Genomic DNA, 17,144 nt, shown 5'->3' with positions numbered 1-17,144 from the left:
TTTAATCATAACTTTTTGCCCTTCACTATATGCCTTGCCTGACATACATTGCAACCACACTGATTTCAGGCTTAGCAGATGCAAGCGGTAGTTCAGCTAGGCATATTTTGCCTCGTGAATATTATGCTTACAAGCTGCAGTCCCGTCCAAATAACATGCTGCTCTGGGCAGGCCGGTGTCTTCAGCAATATATAGTCGATATGTATGTGAAAATCGAAAATACTCGACTAGACTTTTTTCGACACAATCGGCAGGCAATCAGAGCTGATTTGTACCAAGGGATCTTAGACTCAATTGAGAATGGTGAAACTAATCCCATAAATGTAAGGCGGTGAGTTATATTACCACCGACTTTTATTGCCGGTCCACGTGACATGAAGCGCCGTTACTTAAACGCAATGGCTTTAGTGCAGCGCTTTGGTAAGCCTGATTTGTTTGTCACAATGACCTGCAATGCAAACTGGCCAGAGATCAAAGCAGAATTGGCTCCTGGGGAAGCAGCTCAAAACCGACCAAATCTTGTTGCTCGTATTTTCCGGTCTAAACTGGTCTGTTTGAAAAAGAAAATAATGAAGAAACATATCTTTGAAAAAGTTGCAGCTATGATATATGTGGTTGAATTTCAAAAAAGGGGTCTTCCTCATGCACACTTCCTTATTATCTTAAAACCAAGTTGCAAAATAAAAAACCCATCAGATTTCGATCGCTTTGTCTCTGCAGAATCCCCCCCCCCCCCCACAGCTCTCCAGCACTCCGGAAAATTGTAGTCCGGCATATGATGCATGGGCCATGTGGAGAAATTAATCCTGATTGTGCATGTATGACTACAAAGCACAATAATCCTTTGTCTTGTAAATATGGCTATCGAAATTTTTTTTTGCAAGAAACAACCAACCACGATGATGGATATCCCATGTACAAAAGAAGGAATACGGGAGAAAGTGTCCAAATTCGGGGTGCAAGCCTTGATAACCGTTGGGTCATTCCATACAATCCATACCTTTCTATGTTATTTGATTGCCATTTGAATGTAGAAGTATGCTCATCTATTAAGGCTGTGAAGTATCTATACAAGTATGTCTACAAAGGCCATGACAGAGTTTTTTTCAATGTTGTTGGCAGAGAAAATAATTCTGAAGATGAAATAGAAAGGTTTCAGTCTGGTCGATGGGTGTTGCCATGTGAGGCAGCTTGGAGAATTTTTTTTTCCTTTGTTCTTTTTGAGATGCACCCTCCTGTGCAACAATTGGCCGTGCACTTGGAAAACATGCAAACAGTTCAGTTACGGGATCATGAACAACTAGATTCTGCTATTCTGAATGATCGTAGATCCAAAACTCAATTGACAGAATTTTTCAAGGCAAATGCAACCTCTCCTCAAGGTACAGGATACCTTTACAGTGAATTTATGAAGCACAACAGATGGGATGCTAGTACGAAAGCATGGTTTCAGAGGCAAAATAAGAAACTTGTGGTTGGTCGGCTGGCAAGTGTTACACCAGCAGAAGGAGAACGATTCTTCCTGTGACTACTATTGATAAATGTACGCAGTCCTAAATCATTTACTGATATTCGAACTGTTAATGGATTACTTTGTGCCACTTTTCAAGAAGCAGCTATTAAAAGAGGTCTATGTGAGGAAGACAATGTAATTCATGCATGTTTGGCTGAAGCAGCAGAAATTCACTTGCTAGCAGCCTTACGCCGCTTATTTGCAGCTGTTTGTGTATTTTGCACCCCCAGTGACCCCAATAGACTTTGGCAGCGATTCTACAATGATCTATCTGATGATTACAGACATGCCAATCCTCAGAATGAAGTCTGTGTTAGGTTGCAAACTATACAGTCAATCGAACGCCATTTAGAGTCTATGGGAAAATCATTAGCTCATTTCCAACTTGACCACTTACATGAAGAGGTGCCAGAAGAGCTCACCAGAACTAAAGACATCATTGATGCTTTAGATGCACCTGTTCCTCAAGAGTGTATTGACTGTAGAGGCAAACTTAACTCAGCTCAACAAATTGCATTTAACAGAATTATTTCTCAAGTTGAATCAGGAAAGCCTGGCTGTTTCTTCATTGACGGTCCTGGAGGAACTGGTAAAACATTTTTATACAATGCCTTATACGCAGAAGTGCGCATGGCAGGGAAGATTGTTCTCCCAACAGCAACATCAGGCATTGCTGCAGCAAACATACCTTCTGGGAGGACAGCGCACTAGAGGTTTAAAATTCCTCTAGATTCAGAAACATCTCTTGATTGTGACGTTCCTAAACAAGGCAGCTTAGCTGCTTTAATCAAAGAAACAGCTCTGATTATTTGGGATGAAGCTTCAATGGAGAAAAAAGAAAACATTGAATCAGTTGAGCTTTTGCTACGTGATCTTTGTGACTCAGAACAGCGATTTGGTGGGAAGGTTGTAGTGTTTGGGGGAGATTTTAGGCACGTTCTGCCGGTTGTTCATCGCAAAACTCAAAGAGAAGCTATTGCAGCAAGCCTGGTAAACTGACATATCTGGCCTTGGCTAGAAAAGTTACACCTTACTGAAAACATCAGAGCAAGAGAGGATCTCCCATATGCATCATTTTTACTGAGTTCGGGCAATGGCCAGCTACAGTCTACTGGAAATTCTTATGTTCAGGTTCCTCCTCACATTGTGAGCTATTATCATGAAGGCGATGATCCTATCAATCACCTAGCTGCTACTGGATTCCCAGAGTTAGAGCATGCAACTTTTACACCAGATATCTTCGCAAAGAGGGCCTTTCTCACACCATTAAATGATGCAGTTGACTCCATCAACACATTTCTCATTAATAAATTCCCAGGAAACCCTGTTGTCTACAAGAGCTTTGACAGCATGCTAGATGATAACTGTGCAATTTCCCAACCGAGTTCCTAAACCAGCTTGCGCCTGGTGGTATGACTCCACATGAACTTGTTCTAAAAATAAACAGTCCTGTAATAGTGCTCAGAAATATTGATCCAGCAAATGGCTTGTGCAATGGAACACGTCTTATATGCAAGTCTTTCAGAAGGAATGTGATTGTTTGTTCTATAGCTACTGGTCATCGCCAAGGAGAACTTGTATTCATTCATCGTGTTAATCTCTGACCTCCATCATCAACAAAATATCCTATTCAGTTTGAGCGAATACAACTCCCTCTTAAGCTCAGCTTTGCAATGACAATAAACAAATCTCAAGGCCAAACATTAAGCCAAGTGATAGTTTACCTCCCACAGCCATGCCTTTCCCATGGAAAGCTATATGTTTCACTATCAAGGGCAAAGAAATCAGATAAAGTGACTGTAATCACACCACAGCCTGCTGAGCACCACACATCACCGGTACTGAAAAACGTTGTAGCGTACGATGTTTTGCAATTATCTGGCATAACATGATCTATCAATTTAAAGGTATAACTCCCTATCTACTAAAACTACCAGTTAATTTTCAGTTAATTATTCTCCATATCTTAACTAATATAATCTTAAACATGTTATAAATGTAGGTGAATGCGCTTTATATATCTTTGTAACTAAACGGACAAGGTTAATTGTTCTAAATCTTTGTAACGCCTTTTCGGTTAAGCACACATTTAGATTTTGTTGAAAGTGCAACTATTTATTGCTAATTAATATCTCGCAAAACTCAAAGAGAAGCTGTTGCAGCAAGCCTGGTAAACTGACATATCTGGCCTTGGCTAGAAAAGTTACACCTTACTGAAACATCAGAGCAAGAGAGGATCTCCCATATGCATCATTTTTACTGAGTTCGGGCAATGGCCAGCTACAGTCTATTGGAAATTCTTATGTTCAGGTTCCTCCTCACATTGTGAGCTATTATCATGAAGGCAATGATCCTATCAATCACCTAGCTGCTACTGGATTCCCAGAGTTAGAGCATGCAACTTTTACACCAGATATCTTCGCAAGGAGGGCCATTCTCACACCATTAAATGATGCAGTTGACTCCATCAACACATTTCTCATTAATAAATTCCCAGGAAACCCTGTTGTCTACAAGAGCTTTGACATTATGCTAGATGATAACTGTGCAATTTCCCAACCGAGTTCCTAAACCAGCTTGCGCCTGGTGGTATGACTCCACATGAACTTGTTCTAAAAATAAACAGTCCTGTAATAGTGCTCAGAAATATTGATCCAGCAAATGGCTTGTGCAATGGAACACGTCTTATATGCAAGTCTTTCAGAAGGAATGTGATTGTTTGTTCTATAGCTACTGGTCATCGCCAAGGAGAACTTGTATTCATTCATCGTGTTAATCTCTGACCTCCATCATCAACAAAATATCCTATTCAGTTTGAGCGAATACAACTCCCTCTTAAGCTCAGCTTTGCAATGACAATAAACAAATCTCAAGGCCAAACATTAAGCCAAGTGATAGTTTACCTCCCACAGCCATGCTTTTCCCATGGAAAGCTATATGTTTCACTATCAAGGGCAAAGAAATCAGATAAAGTGACTGTAATCACACCACAGCCTGCTGAGCACCACACATCACCGGTACTGAAAAACGTTGTAGCGTACGATGTTTTGCAATTATCTGGCATAACATGATCTATCAATTTAAAGGTATAACTCCCTATCTACTAAAACTACCAGTTAATTTTCAGTTAATTATTCTCCATATCTTAACTAATATAATCTTAAACATGTTATAAATGTAGGTGAATGCACTTTATATATCTTTGTAACTAAACGGACAAGGTTAATTGTTCTAAATCTTTGTAACGCCTTTTCGGTTAAGCACACATTTAGATTTTGTTGAAAGTGCAACTATTTATTGCTAATTACTATCTCGCAAAACTCAAAGAGAAGTTGTTGCAGCAAGCCTGGTAAACTGACATATCTGGCCTTGGCTAGAAAAGTTACACCTTACTGAAAACATCAGAGCAAGAGAGGATCTCCCATATGCATCATTTTTACTGAGTTCGGGCAATGGCCAGCTACAGTCTACTGGAAATGCTTATGTTCAGGTTCCTCCTCACATTGTGAGCTATTATCATAAAGGCGATGATCCTATCAATCACCTAGCTGCTACTGTATTCCCAGAGTTAGAGCATGCAACTTTTACACCAGATATCTTCGCAAAGAGGGCCATTCTCACACCATTAAATGATGCAGTTGACTCCATCAACACATTTCTCATTAATAAATTCCCAGGAAACCCTGTTGTCTACAAGAGCTTTGACAGCATGCTAGATGATAATTGTGCAATTTACCCAACCGAGTTCCTAAACCAGCTTGCGCCTGGTGGTATGACTCCTCATGAACTTGTTCTAAAAATAAACAGGCCTGTAATAGTGCTCAGAAAGATTGATCCAGCAAATGGCTTGTGCAATGGAACACATCTTATATGCAAGTCTTTCAGAAGGAATGTGATTGTTTGTTCTATAGCTACTGGTCATCGCCAAGGAGAACTTGTATTCATTCATCGTGTTAATCTCTTACCTCCATCATCAACAAAATATCCTATTCAGTTTGAGCGAATACAACTCCCTCTTAAGCTCAGCTTTGCAATGACAATAAACAAATCTCAAGGCCAAACATTAAGCCAAGTGATAGTTTACCTCCCACAGCCATGCTTTTCCCATGGAAAGCTATATGGTTCACTATCAAGGGCAAAGAAATCAGATAAAGTGACTGTAATCACACCACAGCCTGCTGAGCACCACACATCACCGGTACTGAAAAACGTTGTAGCGTACGATGTTTTGCAATTATCTAGCATAACATGATCTATCAATTTAAAGGTATAACTCCCTATCTACTAAATCTACCAGTTAATTTTCAGTTAATTATTCTCCATATCTTAACTAATATAATCTTAAACATGTTATAAATGCAGGTGAATGCGCTTTATATATCTTTGTAACTAAACGGACAAGGTTAATTGTTCTAAATCTTTGTAACGCCTTTTCGGTTAAGCACACATTTAGATTTTGTTGAAAGTACAACTATTTATTGCTAATTACTATGGTTATATTATGTACTATATTACTTATGTAACTTTTGCATGTAATTTTTTTATGCACTATTCAATTTACTTATGCCATCCTAGGTAACTTGAAATTGGTAACACAAAAATAGCAAAATCCTAGGTTTTCCAACCATATAGCCCAAAAATTTGTTTCTGATTTTATAAAAGGCAAATCTTATCTTTACTTTTTGGATTACACCTTTACTTTTACAGTTGTATTGCAGCAAAACCTCATTCACTACAACAGAAGCGGGTTTTAGCGGTCGGGAAAACGTATGGCGGGATTTTATTTTTATTCCGCTAAAAGGTCAAATAAATGCCGGTAGAAGCCTTATTTTATATGGGCCCATAGCAATGATCTTTTTGATATACCAATGAATTTCCTTACGTACCTTTACAAATAAATTATTATTTTTTTTTAATTTTCTTCTCAGATATAACTACTAGTATATAGAAAAGGCCAACATTTTCAAAATACTTGAATATATTTAATAGTTATATCATCCAAAATAACACTTAAATTACATTTTTTTTATACTATTGATCGTCAATTCAAGTACACAATAATTATAAACACAATTACACATGATGTTAATCTACACCTCTAGCTCTAATTGTGCTCTTAGTAACTTCCCAAAAGAGATAAAGTCTCAAAATAATGCCATTAAACCATCACAACTATAGTGAAATCCAACCCAAGCCACTTGATTAAAATTACCTGAAAAGCAAAGATAGATAATATTTTATTAATAAAAATATAATGGGCAAAAGAATACAAGGGAATTGTGAATCTTGTTTAAGATTGCAGCATAATGTTTTTGCAATGTAATGACATTTTAGACTACTACCCCTAATTGATGTACTCTACATAAAAACTTATAGTAACAGCAACTAACATCATGACTTTCAGAAGATCTGCAAAAATCTGTAAATGAACAAGTGCAGGATGGTTATGTGCTTTTGCTGTGATTTTTTTTACCGAAAGCATAAATACTTCTTCCTATTTATCTTTTATAATTCCTTAAAAAAAATTAACAAGAATTTTTATCAATTGCTAAGGATAACTGATGTTATTTTAATAATAAGAAATGGTTAATAAGGAATAAAACTTTACTAAGCAAGTCTTTGTATCTAACCAAGGAAGACAAACTATAGTTAGCTGAAACACTTGAAACACATAAAGTGGAAAATCGAATCTAATTTAGAAAGCTCACCAGATTCTTCTTTATCAATCAACTCATTTTCCTGAACAGAGCAAACACCTATCTCATGCAATGATCTGAAAAATTTCAAGAAAAATCACAAATAACCTAAGTACTCATTTTATTAGCAAAACTCATTTTATTAGAAGATATTTCACAATTCCATAATAAATTTGTGCCGCAATCACAAATTTAACTATCACACAATGAAGAATATATATGGCTACATTTAATAGAGAATTATTCATTAGTATGCTACAATCGAACAGGGTAAAAACTAAATTAGAAAAGGGAAACTGAAAAAAGCTGACCATATAAATTGTTAATACGAAGCATAAAATATAGATAATTATATCTAACATATACCTGATCACATAGTATTCTCATCGAGAATTCTTCTACCTAGCAACAATGCTTTTAACATTTTAAGCTCTTCTTTCATTTGAGCTTGAGATTCAGCATTGTTCTTCTGTGACTGTTCAAACTTTTCTTGCACCCTCTTGAGTTCGCACTCCAAAAACTGAATTTTTTCTTCACATATGTCATGATCATCCTCAAGTTGTTCCCTTTCTTGATTAGATGAAATGTAAGCCAAAGTTTTTGGACATCTACTGAGACCACGAACTTGGCCTTTTTTTTCAGGGCCTACAACTACATTCATCACTTGTGAGTATATGTCACCCTCCCATGCAACCTTGCCATTTGTTTCCTCAACACCACTTGGGAGCTCATTTAACTTTTCATTTATCATTTCCTGTTGAACATTAAAGATGTAAATACTCACAAGTAACTAATTACTGTAATTTACACAATTATAAATGCAGTTTTAGGAGTCAAAATTGGAAATTATTGTAGCTTGATACTACCCTCATAATTCCAGATTTAAAATATTTAAAATAGTGCATGCTTACCACAGCTTGTTTTGATTTTTCATCCATTGGTGTTGGTACAATCTTACGTTCCTTATGAGTATCCAAGAATACCATAGCTCTGGATGGTATAACCCCATCAATAGTCTTGCCAAAACAAATTTGAAATTTATAATTAATTTGATATGCTCAACACAAAATGACAATCATATAAACAAGCATCACGCAAATACCGATGCCCAAACAATGGTCTTTCCAAAAGTCCAATTCAAAAAGTCAAGAATCTGTAAAATGTGTTATATGTCTTAACTGAACATTATATCCTAGTAATGATGTAAGAATTACAAAGATATACCTTTCCCTCGGCATAGCACACAAAGCTTTTTGATCCACCAGTATGTGCCATAACTTGCAGCTCACGACTCTTTCGATTTTTCTCAGAACGTTTCTATGTATACATGAATTTAGAAAATCACATAATGGACAGGCAATATATACAACTTATGAACTAGACAGAACTTGTAGAACAAATTTTTTATTTTTTACCTTTCCTTTAGGAGAATTCCAATATGTTACCAACCAAATCCATTGGTCTTCGGGCACAAAATCAGGCTTAGCTTTTAGAATATTTGTAATGTTTCCTAGATGTGGTTCATAGTGATCAAGTTTGAGTTCTCCTTTGAAATTTCTCTACTTCTTTCCCATTGATTGTTTCACATACTTTTCAGCTAAAGGGTGAGGTATGATGAACTTCGACTTTTAATTGAAAGAAAATCCAGGTAAATTAATATAATCAAAATATGCTCATAAAATTAGGGCATTAACATATCGTACGCTTTGCAAAACATCAAAGTAATCAAATAATATTTACTAAGACCACCATTACCTTCACAATATTCAGCGCTTCAGTTCTTTTTTTTTTTTTTTTTTCTGGAACTAGTCTCCAATCATCATATGCCAAGGGACATAATTGAGGATTTCTTGCTACGGTGCCAATAAAGTGAGCAAGATCAGAACGTTCATGGAGAACTATTCTTTTTTCCTTAGGTTGATTCCAAATATGTGTCATTAAAGTAGGGCCTCTGCGTTTCTGAGTATGGGTTCTAGATTATGTAAACAAAGAAAATAGTTGGATTCAATTAATCTGCAGAGTCATTATTTTTAAATGAAAACAAATTAAACATTACTAAAACAAAACTTACCTTCATCATTTTCACTTTCTATAGTCTCATTTCCCATTTGATCTTCCATTCTTATTGAAGGACCACTATTTGTCGATGGAGTGCTCATGTTTTCATCATAAGCTGCTTGAGTTTCTGCATCTTCATGAGATTGAAGAGTTATAGTTCGAGGCTTCTTTCGTCTTCCCATTGAAATCTGTAAGATACTCATAACATTGAACTTATATAGAAGTTAACATGGTATTAAAAGCTAAATAAAAATACTTATTCATAAATATCAATTTTAAATAATGCAAAACATTGAAAAGCATACATCACATGAAGAACATCAACAAGTACACATTGCAGCAACTAAATTATGTCATCATACAATACAAAAATGACAAATTTAACACATGGGGGGGGGGGGGGGGGGGGGGGGATCATCCATTTAAATCTCCATCTTCTTCTTCGTTGTCTTCCATATGATCATCTACATAAGTCCCTTCAAAAGATGGAAGATCATCAATTTCAGTAGATATATCTTCATGTAACGCCATCATTCGAGATTCATTTCCCACAAAAACAGCATTATTGTCTTGGAAACCGTCATCTCCTACATTATAGATATCCTTAGGTTTTATAGGTATTGGAACACACCACTGAAATTCCCTGGGATCTTTAATATATATGACTTGTTGAACTTGGGACGGGAACACAAATGGTTTATCATTTAATCTATAACTAGTATGTATTAGATGCTGAAAGTTAACCAGTGTACAACCCAATTTATCTTGCTTTACTCCTTTCCCTTGAACAAAATCCACCCAATCACACCTAAACAATACAACCTTGAAATCTCCATAATAATCTAGCTCAATAATATTGGTAACACGACCATAATAAACAACATCTCCTAGTAAAGGTCTTGTGTCACTAGAACTTGCATAGCTATGTGTCTTTGCAACAACCATAACTCCACTATTTTGAGTATTCATGTCCTTCTCATACTCTTTGGTTCTAAATCAATATCCGTTATTCACATCAAAAGCATGAAATTTCCTTGCAATTGGATTGGGACCTCATGTAAGTGATTGGATAAGACTTGTGATTTGCCCTTCTGCAGCATTTTCTGAGTTGTTAACCTGTTTAGAATTCAATAAGAAAAATAATTAATAAATTTAATATATAGAAATTAATATATCAATATCTTACTATATATATCAAAATTTAAAATGCATACATAAGCTAGTAACCAGTCACTAAATTCTTCACTATGCATTCGCTCTTTTTCAAGTTGAGATGTCCGTCTCCTTCGAGTTATTCTATTAATGTGAGCAATGTGATACCTGCATAGTCTAAATATGATTATATATCTAAATATTTAATAGTCAAATTATTAGTTTGCTATTTAACTTACTTCTTTAAAGAATCAAGATTTGAATCTTTACTATTGAAAAGTACATAGCGATGTAATTGTTTCCAGATCTTTTCCTCTAGTTTGAATCCTTGAACACTCCCATACGGCTTTCCTTCAACATGAAATATGCTCGACCATATTTCATCATCAACTAGAGGTTCTCCATCAGCATTGTTACGCTTATGATCTGTTTCCTCGACTCCTTTCAAGTACCTTGAACAAAAGATAAGACATTCATCGGCAAGATATGCTTCCGCAATTGAACCCTCAGGCCGAGCTTTGTTTCGTACATATGACTTCAATGTTTTCAAGTACCTAAGAAAAAAATAACAATTAATAATATGTATTGCACAATTATGTATACTAGAAACAAGAAGGTTTTTAAAAATAATAACAACAATTACCTTTCAATTGGGTACATCCATCGATAATGAACCGGCCCAGCAACTTTGGCTTCATGGACAAGATGCATGACCAAATGCACCATGATAGTGAAAAATGAAGGTGGGAAATATCTTCTCTAAGGAGCAAAGAATTTTTGCCACTTTTAACTCAAGCATGTCCAGCTCACTAACAATAAGAGACTTCCCACATAATACCCCAAATATACTACACAATTCAATCAAAACAGAAGCTACTTTGTCATCGATATTTCCTCTCAAAGCAACTGGAAGAAGACATTGCATAAGTACATGGCAGTCATGACTTTTGAGTCCACTTAATGTGTGGTTCTTCTGAATACAACGGGCTATGTTAGATGCATACCCATCAGGAAATTTTACCTTCTTTAATACATTAAGAAAGTGCTTCTTTCCTTCTTTGTTCAAATGAAAACAAGCTGGGGGCAAAAACCACTTTCCAGACCCACGTTTTTGAGGCCATAATTTCTTCCTTATTTTTAGATGTTTTAAGTCACGCCTAGCCTTTAAATTATCTTAAGACTTTTTTTCAGTATTCAACAATGTGTAGACAATATTGTCACATACATTTTCTCTACATGCATAACATCAACATTATGACGCACTAGATTAAACTCCCAATAAGGTAGTTTTTAAAAAAATGCTAATTTTTTTCCATGTCTTATCAGGAACACCGTCAGGTGGGTCACTCATTTTTCCTAAAGTGAAATTGATGTTTTTAAGTTGCTCTAAGATTTGTGACCCCGAAGGTGGCCTAGACTTTGTTGCATCATCTAAGAATCGATGATGATCCATGAAGCAAAATTTTCCACCATATTTCAAGCGATGAGCTTTAAAATTCATGTTACAAGAAGGACATCCATATTTTCCATAAATGTTCCAGCCAGACAAATTTCCAAGTGCAGGAAAATCATTTATTGTCCACATTAGTGCTGCGCGTAGCTGAAAAACTTCGCTGCTTGAGGCATCATATGTAGCAACCCCATTTTCCCATAAATCAACCAATTCTTCTATAAGGGGCTGTAAATAAACGTCTATGTCATTTCCTGGAGCTCTTAGACCAGGAATAAGTAATGACTATGAAGTTTTCCCTTCTCATGCATAGCCATGGTGGTAAGTTGTATGGTATAAGAATAACAGGCCAAATATTGTACCTACTATCCATTTTACCAAAGGGATTGAAACCATCAGTTGTAAGCCCTAATCTCACATTACGAGGTTCATCACCAAATTCAGGGAATTGTGCATCAAAATTCTTCCAAGATTCAGAATCAGCAGGATGTTTTAAAACACCTTCTTCAATTTTGCGTTCTGTTTTATGCCATGTCATATCATTTGATAATTTAGATGACATAAATAACCTTTGTAGCCTTGGCTTTAAAAGAAAATATCGCAGAACTTTCATGGGAATAGGCTTCTTTTTTTTCCTTACTGAGATTGATGTATCATCATCAACATTCCTTTCAACTTCCTTCCATCTTGAAGCATGGCATATATGACATTCATTAGCATCTGCATATTCCTTCCAAAATAACATACAATCATTAGGGCATGCATCAATTTTCTCATATGTGAGACCCAAACCCTCGATTATCTTTTGCGACTCTTGTAATGAATTTGGTAAACTCTCGCCTTTTGGGAGAGCGCCTTTAACTAATTTAAGAAGCACATCAAAGGATTTGTTAGACCAACCGAATCGACACTTGATGTTGTATAGGTGTAACCAAAAAGACAGTCGATTGTAACTTTCACAGCCCGGATAAAGTTTTTTATCAACATCCATTAGAAACTTGTTAAACTTCTCCACATCAGGATGAGGATTACTGCTATTTGCAGTAACATTTGTTTCATTATTCTCAAAATCCATTGATGGTGATTCATTGGATATATGAAAAATATCACATAACATTTCCATCATATCTTCACCTCCATCATTATCAACACAAGGCTCTTGAATTTCACCTATATTTCTTTCTGGAATTGATGTAGACATTGATTCTCCATGACAATACCAAACATCATAACTTCTCATCATTCGATTTACTACAAGGTGATCAAACATCTCATCCCTAGTCCTATGAAAATGATTCACGCACTTTGTGCATGGACATGGTACTTTCCCATCTTTGTCATTTCTAAATGCAAAGTCTAAAAATTCAATGACTCCCTTGAAATATTCTTCTCTTTTATCACTAACAATCCATTTCCGGTTCCTACGATCCATTAGTTTGACAACATAATGAATTATCAATGCAACTAGATTAACAAAGTACATTGGAATTCATTCAAACACCAAATATGTTTATCAAGAATAAATAAAATCTAGACACATTATCCCAACAGAATCATCAAAAGGAAATCATGACATCTACCTCACAGTGTTAAACGAAAGAAGATAAAGAATAATTCCTCCTCTACTCTATAAGAAACTACATTCGATGTGGAAAAAGCAAGAACATCTCATCTCTAGGTAACGTATTTTGAAAGTAGTTAAAAAATACACTATAGTAATGACTATATTTGTACATTGAATAAGAATAAAAAAACACAAATTTGTGATAAGTTTATATAAAAAAATTATACATAGCTAGTACTAGTAATCAATTAGAATGGCAGTTGCTAGAAGATTAATTAACTACCATTACTTGTTTAATATTAGAAGATAATCATATAATTCAATGAATGATAACAAAGAAGCCACTCAGGAGAAATAAAATTATTTACCGACTCTAATTTTTTTTTTTTTTATCATTATCATTATCATTAGTTTTAGCAAAAAGTAATAATAAAAAAATAGTCCAATAGTTCAAAATAAGCATGGCGACATTTAACCAAACAAGGTACTAGTTTAATCAAATTTGAAACACAAAATTAAATAGCAATTGTAAAAATTCGTCTAGACAACCACAAATATATACGTGTAGGTGAAACCCCGCCATCTAATTAAAATTGGTACTAAAAAATTAAAAAAACAAAATAAAAAGTGATAAATTGTGATAAATACATACTTTTCACAGTAGCTACTACAAATTTGAGAATTTCGTAGCTTCCTTCCCAGATCTTTCAAGGAGTTCTTCAATTAAAATCCTACAATTTCAATTAAAAGCTTCAAAATTATAAAAATTAACAGCTAATAACAACATAATACTAGAGAAATCCAAATGAGAAGCTACACCTTTGGAGAAGATGGTCTGACAACAAGCCGAAGATTCAATTAAGCAATTGCAGCCACCGTATACGCCTCCACTAAGATGGGTGTACGATCACCGCCTTAAAATTGCAGAATAAAACCCGATCTAATTTTATAGTAGTGAAAATTTCAAGATTCTGTAGTATATAATCTTTAGTTTTGAGTGTGAAAATGGTAGATGAGCGAGAAAATGTTTAGTGAGAGTGTTAGATGTGTGAGAAAATGTCAAGGGTTTTTGAGTGAAGTGACAGAAGAGGAGAGTGTTTTATTTTTTTATTTTTTGGGTTCCTGAAATTAGAGCGCGAATGAAAATTTTATTTGCCTAAATTACCGCGCCCGATGGGCTATTACACCGCCAAAGATAATTTGGGCCTTTACTGGCAATTATAAAAAATGCCACTATAAATGCCACCTAATGTAGTCTTATAGTAGCATTTCCAATAAATGCCGCTAAACAAACAAATTGTTGTAGTGATTCATTCTATTATCCACAAAACAAATGTCCTGATTTACTTTTCCTGTACACATTTTATTAACTGCTGGTCAATACTATGTTACACCTTAATCTACTAAAAAATTTAGAATTCCTACACAGCAGGTGTAGACACCCATTTGTGTCTCCCCAAAACCAAACCCAGTGATGAATGCCTTTCACGTTGAACCATTATCGAATTAGGTGAAAGTGGTTGAAAGTCAAGTGTTGCGATTTAATTTTGATTAAAATTCTCTTCTCTCTGTTTTTGAAAATGACTTTTTGTATTTGAAAATAGCCAAATCAGTTTAGTTTGGTCCATAATTAAGGTCCAATAATAGTGTTGATGGATGGGGCTCGAAAAGACCTTTCCAACGACATGTCATAAGCCCAATTCCGATGAATATTGAGGAAGTTATGGGCAAAATACTAAACTGGGCCTGGTTAATTATTTAAATACGGCCCAATGATCTAGAGGAGGGCCCAATGTTAATTATTATTCCTAAAATTATTAGGATTAATTATAGTTTTCTGGAAGTTTCTAGAAGATTCTTTTTAATTCTAATATTATTAGATTTAATAATTAATTATTTTAAAATAGACTTTTATTTGGAGTAAAATATCGTTTTATTATCTTAAAAATACATATTTTATCTTCTGTACGGATTCCGTAGATCAAGTTGATTAAAGATCGGATTCCGCGTGAAGAAAACGCGCCAATACAGGTTGTCGCCAAACGACAAGTCTGTCGCCACGCGACAGACTCTGTCGCCGCGCGACAGAACCTGTCGCCTCGCGACAGATATTGTCGTGTCGCGACAGAGTCGGTTCCTGGCGACAGCGTGTAGTTTTATTCCTTATCAAATTCTATGATTTTCCGGACTGTTTTCTTATAAATAGGGTCCGAATTCCTGTTTTCAGTATCATCAATTCTCATCAACAATCAACTTTTATCATCAACTTTCATCATCTCTCATCAATTCTCAATATTAATTCTCTCTCTAAGTAATATAGCTTATTTTTTCTCTCTATTTCTAAACTAGCTTTTTACATACAATATTCCGCATTCACAAGACTTAGATTCTCCTAGCCAAGTTCGAAGTTGCCTTCGCCCTAGATGTGCAAGGTTTGATATTTATGAGGGTTTGGTCCAAAACTAGTCTAAACTTTATTTAATTTGATTTCAATTTAATTCTTTAATTCTTTAATTATTGTTTATTATTTTCATTGAAGTTTACTAACTTGTGTATTTTGTTATTAGAAAGAGGTACGAGGCTTCAAAGTATGTAATCTTATTACTCTCTTTCAATGTAGAAAGCATGTTTATTATTGTTTAATGCTTTCTAGTATCATGTTAGGATGTTATTTTATGCGTTCTAGTATCATGTTTAGTGCCTTTATTCTTTCTAATATCATGTTAGTACCATGTTAGGTTAAAGCTTTGATCTTTATTGTTTAGTGACATGCTAGGAGTTGTTATTAATCTTGTTAGTATCATGCCTAGGATCTTGCTATCATTATTAAGCTTTATTATTAACATGATGATTATTATTGTTATTATGATTAATATTGTTTATTATTATGTTGCTTGATATATTTTATTGTTATTGCTTGATCACACCTTTTATGATTGTTAAAGGGAATTTGTACTTGAAATCACGCTTAATAAGATAATTATTAATTTGGTTTAGGCTAATGTGATTTTAATTCAAGTGATCGCCAATAATAGTATTATTTGTGCATTAATATTCAACCAACATAGATTAAACAGGGTAGGTTCAATATAATGTTTGTATGTTATTCGAAAAGCGCACATGAATACGAGCAGAACAAAGTAGAGGCCTATTTTATAGGGCGGGTCCTTTCTTTTGTAGATTGGATTCGTACCATCATCCCCGGACCCTGTTTGGTTCAAGACCTTATGGAGTAGTTGATGGTCCTTTTGGATTGTCTTTTGGGTTTACAAGTTCCTAAAACTTGTTGGCGACTCTTTTTGCTCTTTGTCTTTCCCTTTGGAACGCCACCGTACTTTAGTGTATGATCACAGTGGGGTTCAAGTTTGGGGTTATCATAATGCTTGAAATATTCCCTACAGCAGGTTCCCTGCCATTTTCTTACTTTATACACTTCATTATCTGCTGGACAATAAAACGCTTCAAAGCATAGTAGAATACATTGGACATTACAAGGAACCTCATGTTAAATCTAAAAGACTCTTCTGCTATTAAAGATGCTAACATTTCACAGTGAACATTTACTTCACACTTTACTCTCTGTCACTTTGATTCTCTGTTGCTGTGTGCTAGCAATAACTGCTTGCAAGTCCACCTTAACAAGGTACGTCCATATATGCTTTTGCTCTTCAATTTAACTCCAGCTTTTTCATTTTTTTAAAAAATATTTTC

General features: G+C 35.1%; 3 protein-coding genes across 9 annotated transcripts; 1 reads left to right on the top strand and 2 right to left on the bottom strand.

Moving 5' to 3' along the window:
* The first annotated feature begins 398 nt into the window (after nt 1–398).
* LOC145588969 (uncharacterized) lies at nt 399–2,224 on the top strand. The gene is made up of 3 exons (XM_081645552.1): nt 399–528; nt 885–1,455; nt 1,552–2,224. Exons 1-3 carry the CDS (start codon nt 399–401, stop codon nt 2,222–2,224), a joined length of 1,374 nt encoding a protein of 457 aa, XP_081501678.1.
* A 4,294-nt stretch (nt 2,225–6,518) lies between these two features.
* Nucleotides 6,519–14,544, bottom strand: LOC145589684 (uncharacterized). 3 transcript variants are annotated; one of them, XM_081646365.1, is made up of 10 exons: nt 14,253–14,544; nt 14,086–14,164; nt 9,281–9,455; nt 8,965–9,181; nt 8,625–8,834; nt 8,434–8,526; nt 8,121–8,225; nt 7,576–7,963; nt 7,222–7,286; nt 6,519–6,725 (listed from the first exon to the last, which is right to left on the bottom strand). In XM_081646365.1, exons 6-8 carry the CDS (start codon nt 8,482–8,484, stop codon nt 7,580–7,582), a joined length of 540 nt encoding a protein of 179 aa, XP_081502491.1. In that variant the 5' UTR covers nt 8,485–8,526; nt 8,625–8,834; nt 8,965–9,181; nt 9,281–9,455; nt 14,086–14,164; nt 14,253–14,544; the 3' UTR covers nt 6,519–6,725; nt 7,222–7,286; nt 7,576–7,579. The 3 variants fall into 3 exon arrangements, with proteins under 3 accessions (XP_081502491.1, XP_081502489.1, XP_081502490.1); XM_081646363.1 differs by having other exon boundaries at nt 8,625–9,181; XM_081646364.1 differs by having other exon boundaries at nt 8,625–9,455.
* Nucleotides 9,681–13,933, bottom strand: LOC145589682 (uncharacterized). Of its 5 annotated transcripts, none has more exons than XM_081646361.1 (4): nt 11,063–13,933; nt 10,659–10,973; nt 10,482–10,596; nt 9,681–10,383 (listed from the first exon to the last, which is right to left on the bottom strand). In XM_081646361.1, the coding sequence occupies exons 1-4, from the start codon at nt 11,143–11,145 to the stop codon at nt 10,321–10,323; spliced, it is 576 nt and encodes a 191-aa protein (XP_081502487.1). In that variant the 5' UTR covers nt 11,146–13,933; the 3' UTR covers nt 9,681–10,320. The 5 variants fall into 3 exon arrangements, 2 of the variants coding, with proteins under 2 accessions (XP_081502487.1, XP_081502488.1); XR_014101784.1 differs by having other exon boundaries at nt 10,482–10,587; XR_014101782.1 differs by having other exon boundaries at nt 10,482–10,973.
* Nucleotides 14,545–17,144: the final 2,600 nt, after the last annotated feature.

Source organism: Chenopodium album, chromosome 17, assembly GCF_948465745.1.
Source record: "Chenopodium album chromosome 17, dcCheAlbu1.1, whole genome shotgun sequence".
Classification (NCBI taxonomy): domain Eukaryota; kingdom Viridiplantae; phylum Streptophyta; class Magnoliopsida; order Caryophyllales; family Amaranthaceae; genus Chenopodium; species Chenopodium album.
This window is presented reverse-complemented; position numbering and strand designations above follow the sequence as displayed.

Excerpts from the sequence above, each read along its gene's own strand:
- LOC145589682 (XM_081646361.1), bottom strand. The coding sequence starts at position 11,145 with ATGGTGCATTTGGTCATGCATCTTGTCCATGAAGCCAAAGTTGCTGGG. Across the intron at positions 10,597-10,658 it reads AATCTTGATTCTTTAAAGAA|ACTATGCAGGTATCACATTG; the intron begins GTAAGTTAAATA and ends AATCATATTTAG. Across the intron at positions 10,384-10,481 it reads GTGACTGGTTACTAGCTTAT|GTTAACAACTCAGAAAATGC; the intron begins GTATGCATTTTA and ends AATTCTAAACAG.
- LOC145588969 (XM_081645552.1), top strand. The coding sequence starts at position 399 with ATGGCTTTAGTGCAGCGCTTTGGTAAGCCTGATTTGTTTGTCACAATG. Across the intron at positions 529-884 it reads CCGACCAAATCTTGTTGCTC|AAACAACCAACCACGATGAT; the intron begins GTATTTTCCGGT and ends TTTTTTTGCAAG. Across the intron at positions 1,456-1,551 it reads ACGAAAGCATGGTTTCAGAG|TCCTAAATCATTTACTGATA; the intron begins GCAAAATAAGAA and ends AAATGTACGCAG.
- LOC145589684 (XM_081646364.1), bottom strand. The coding sequence starts at position 8,484 with ATGGCACATACTGGTGGATCAAAAAGCTTTGTGTGCTATGCCGAGGGA. Across the intron at positions 8,226-8,433 it reads TGTGCTATGCCGAGGGAAAG|ACTATTGATGGGGTTATACC; the intron begins GTATATCTTTGT and ends TGTTTTGGCAAG. Across the intron at positions 7,964-8,120 it reads AAAAATCAAAACAAGCTGTG|GAAATGATAAATGAAAAGTT; the intron begins GTAAGCATGCAC and ends AATGTTCAACAG.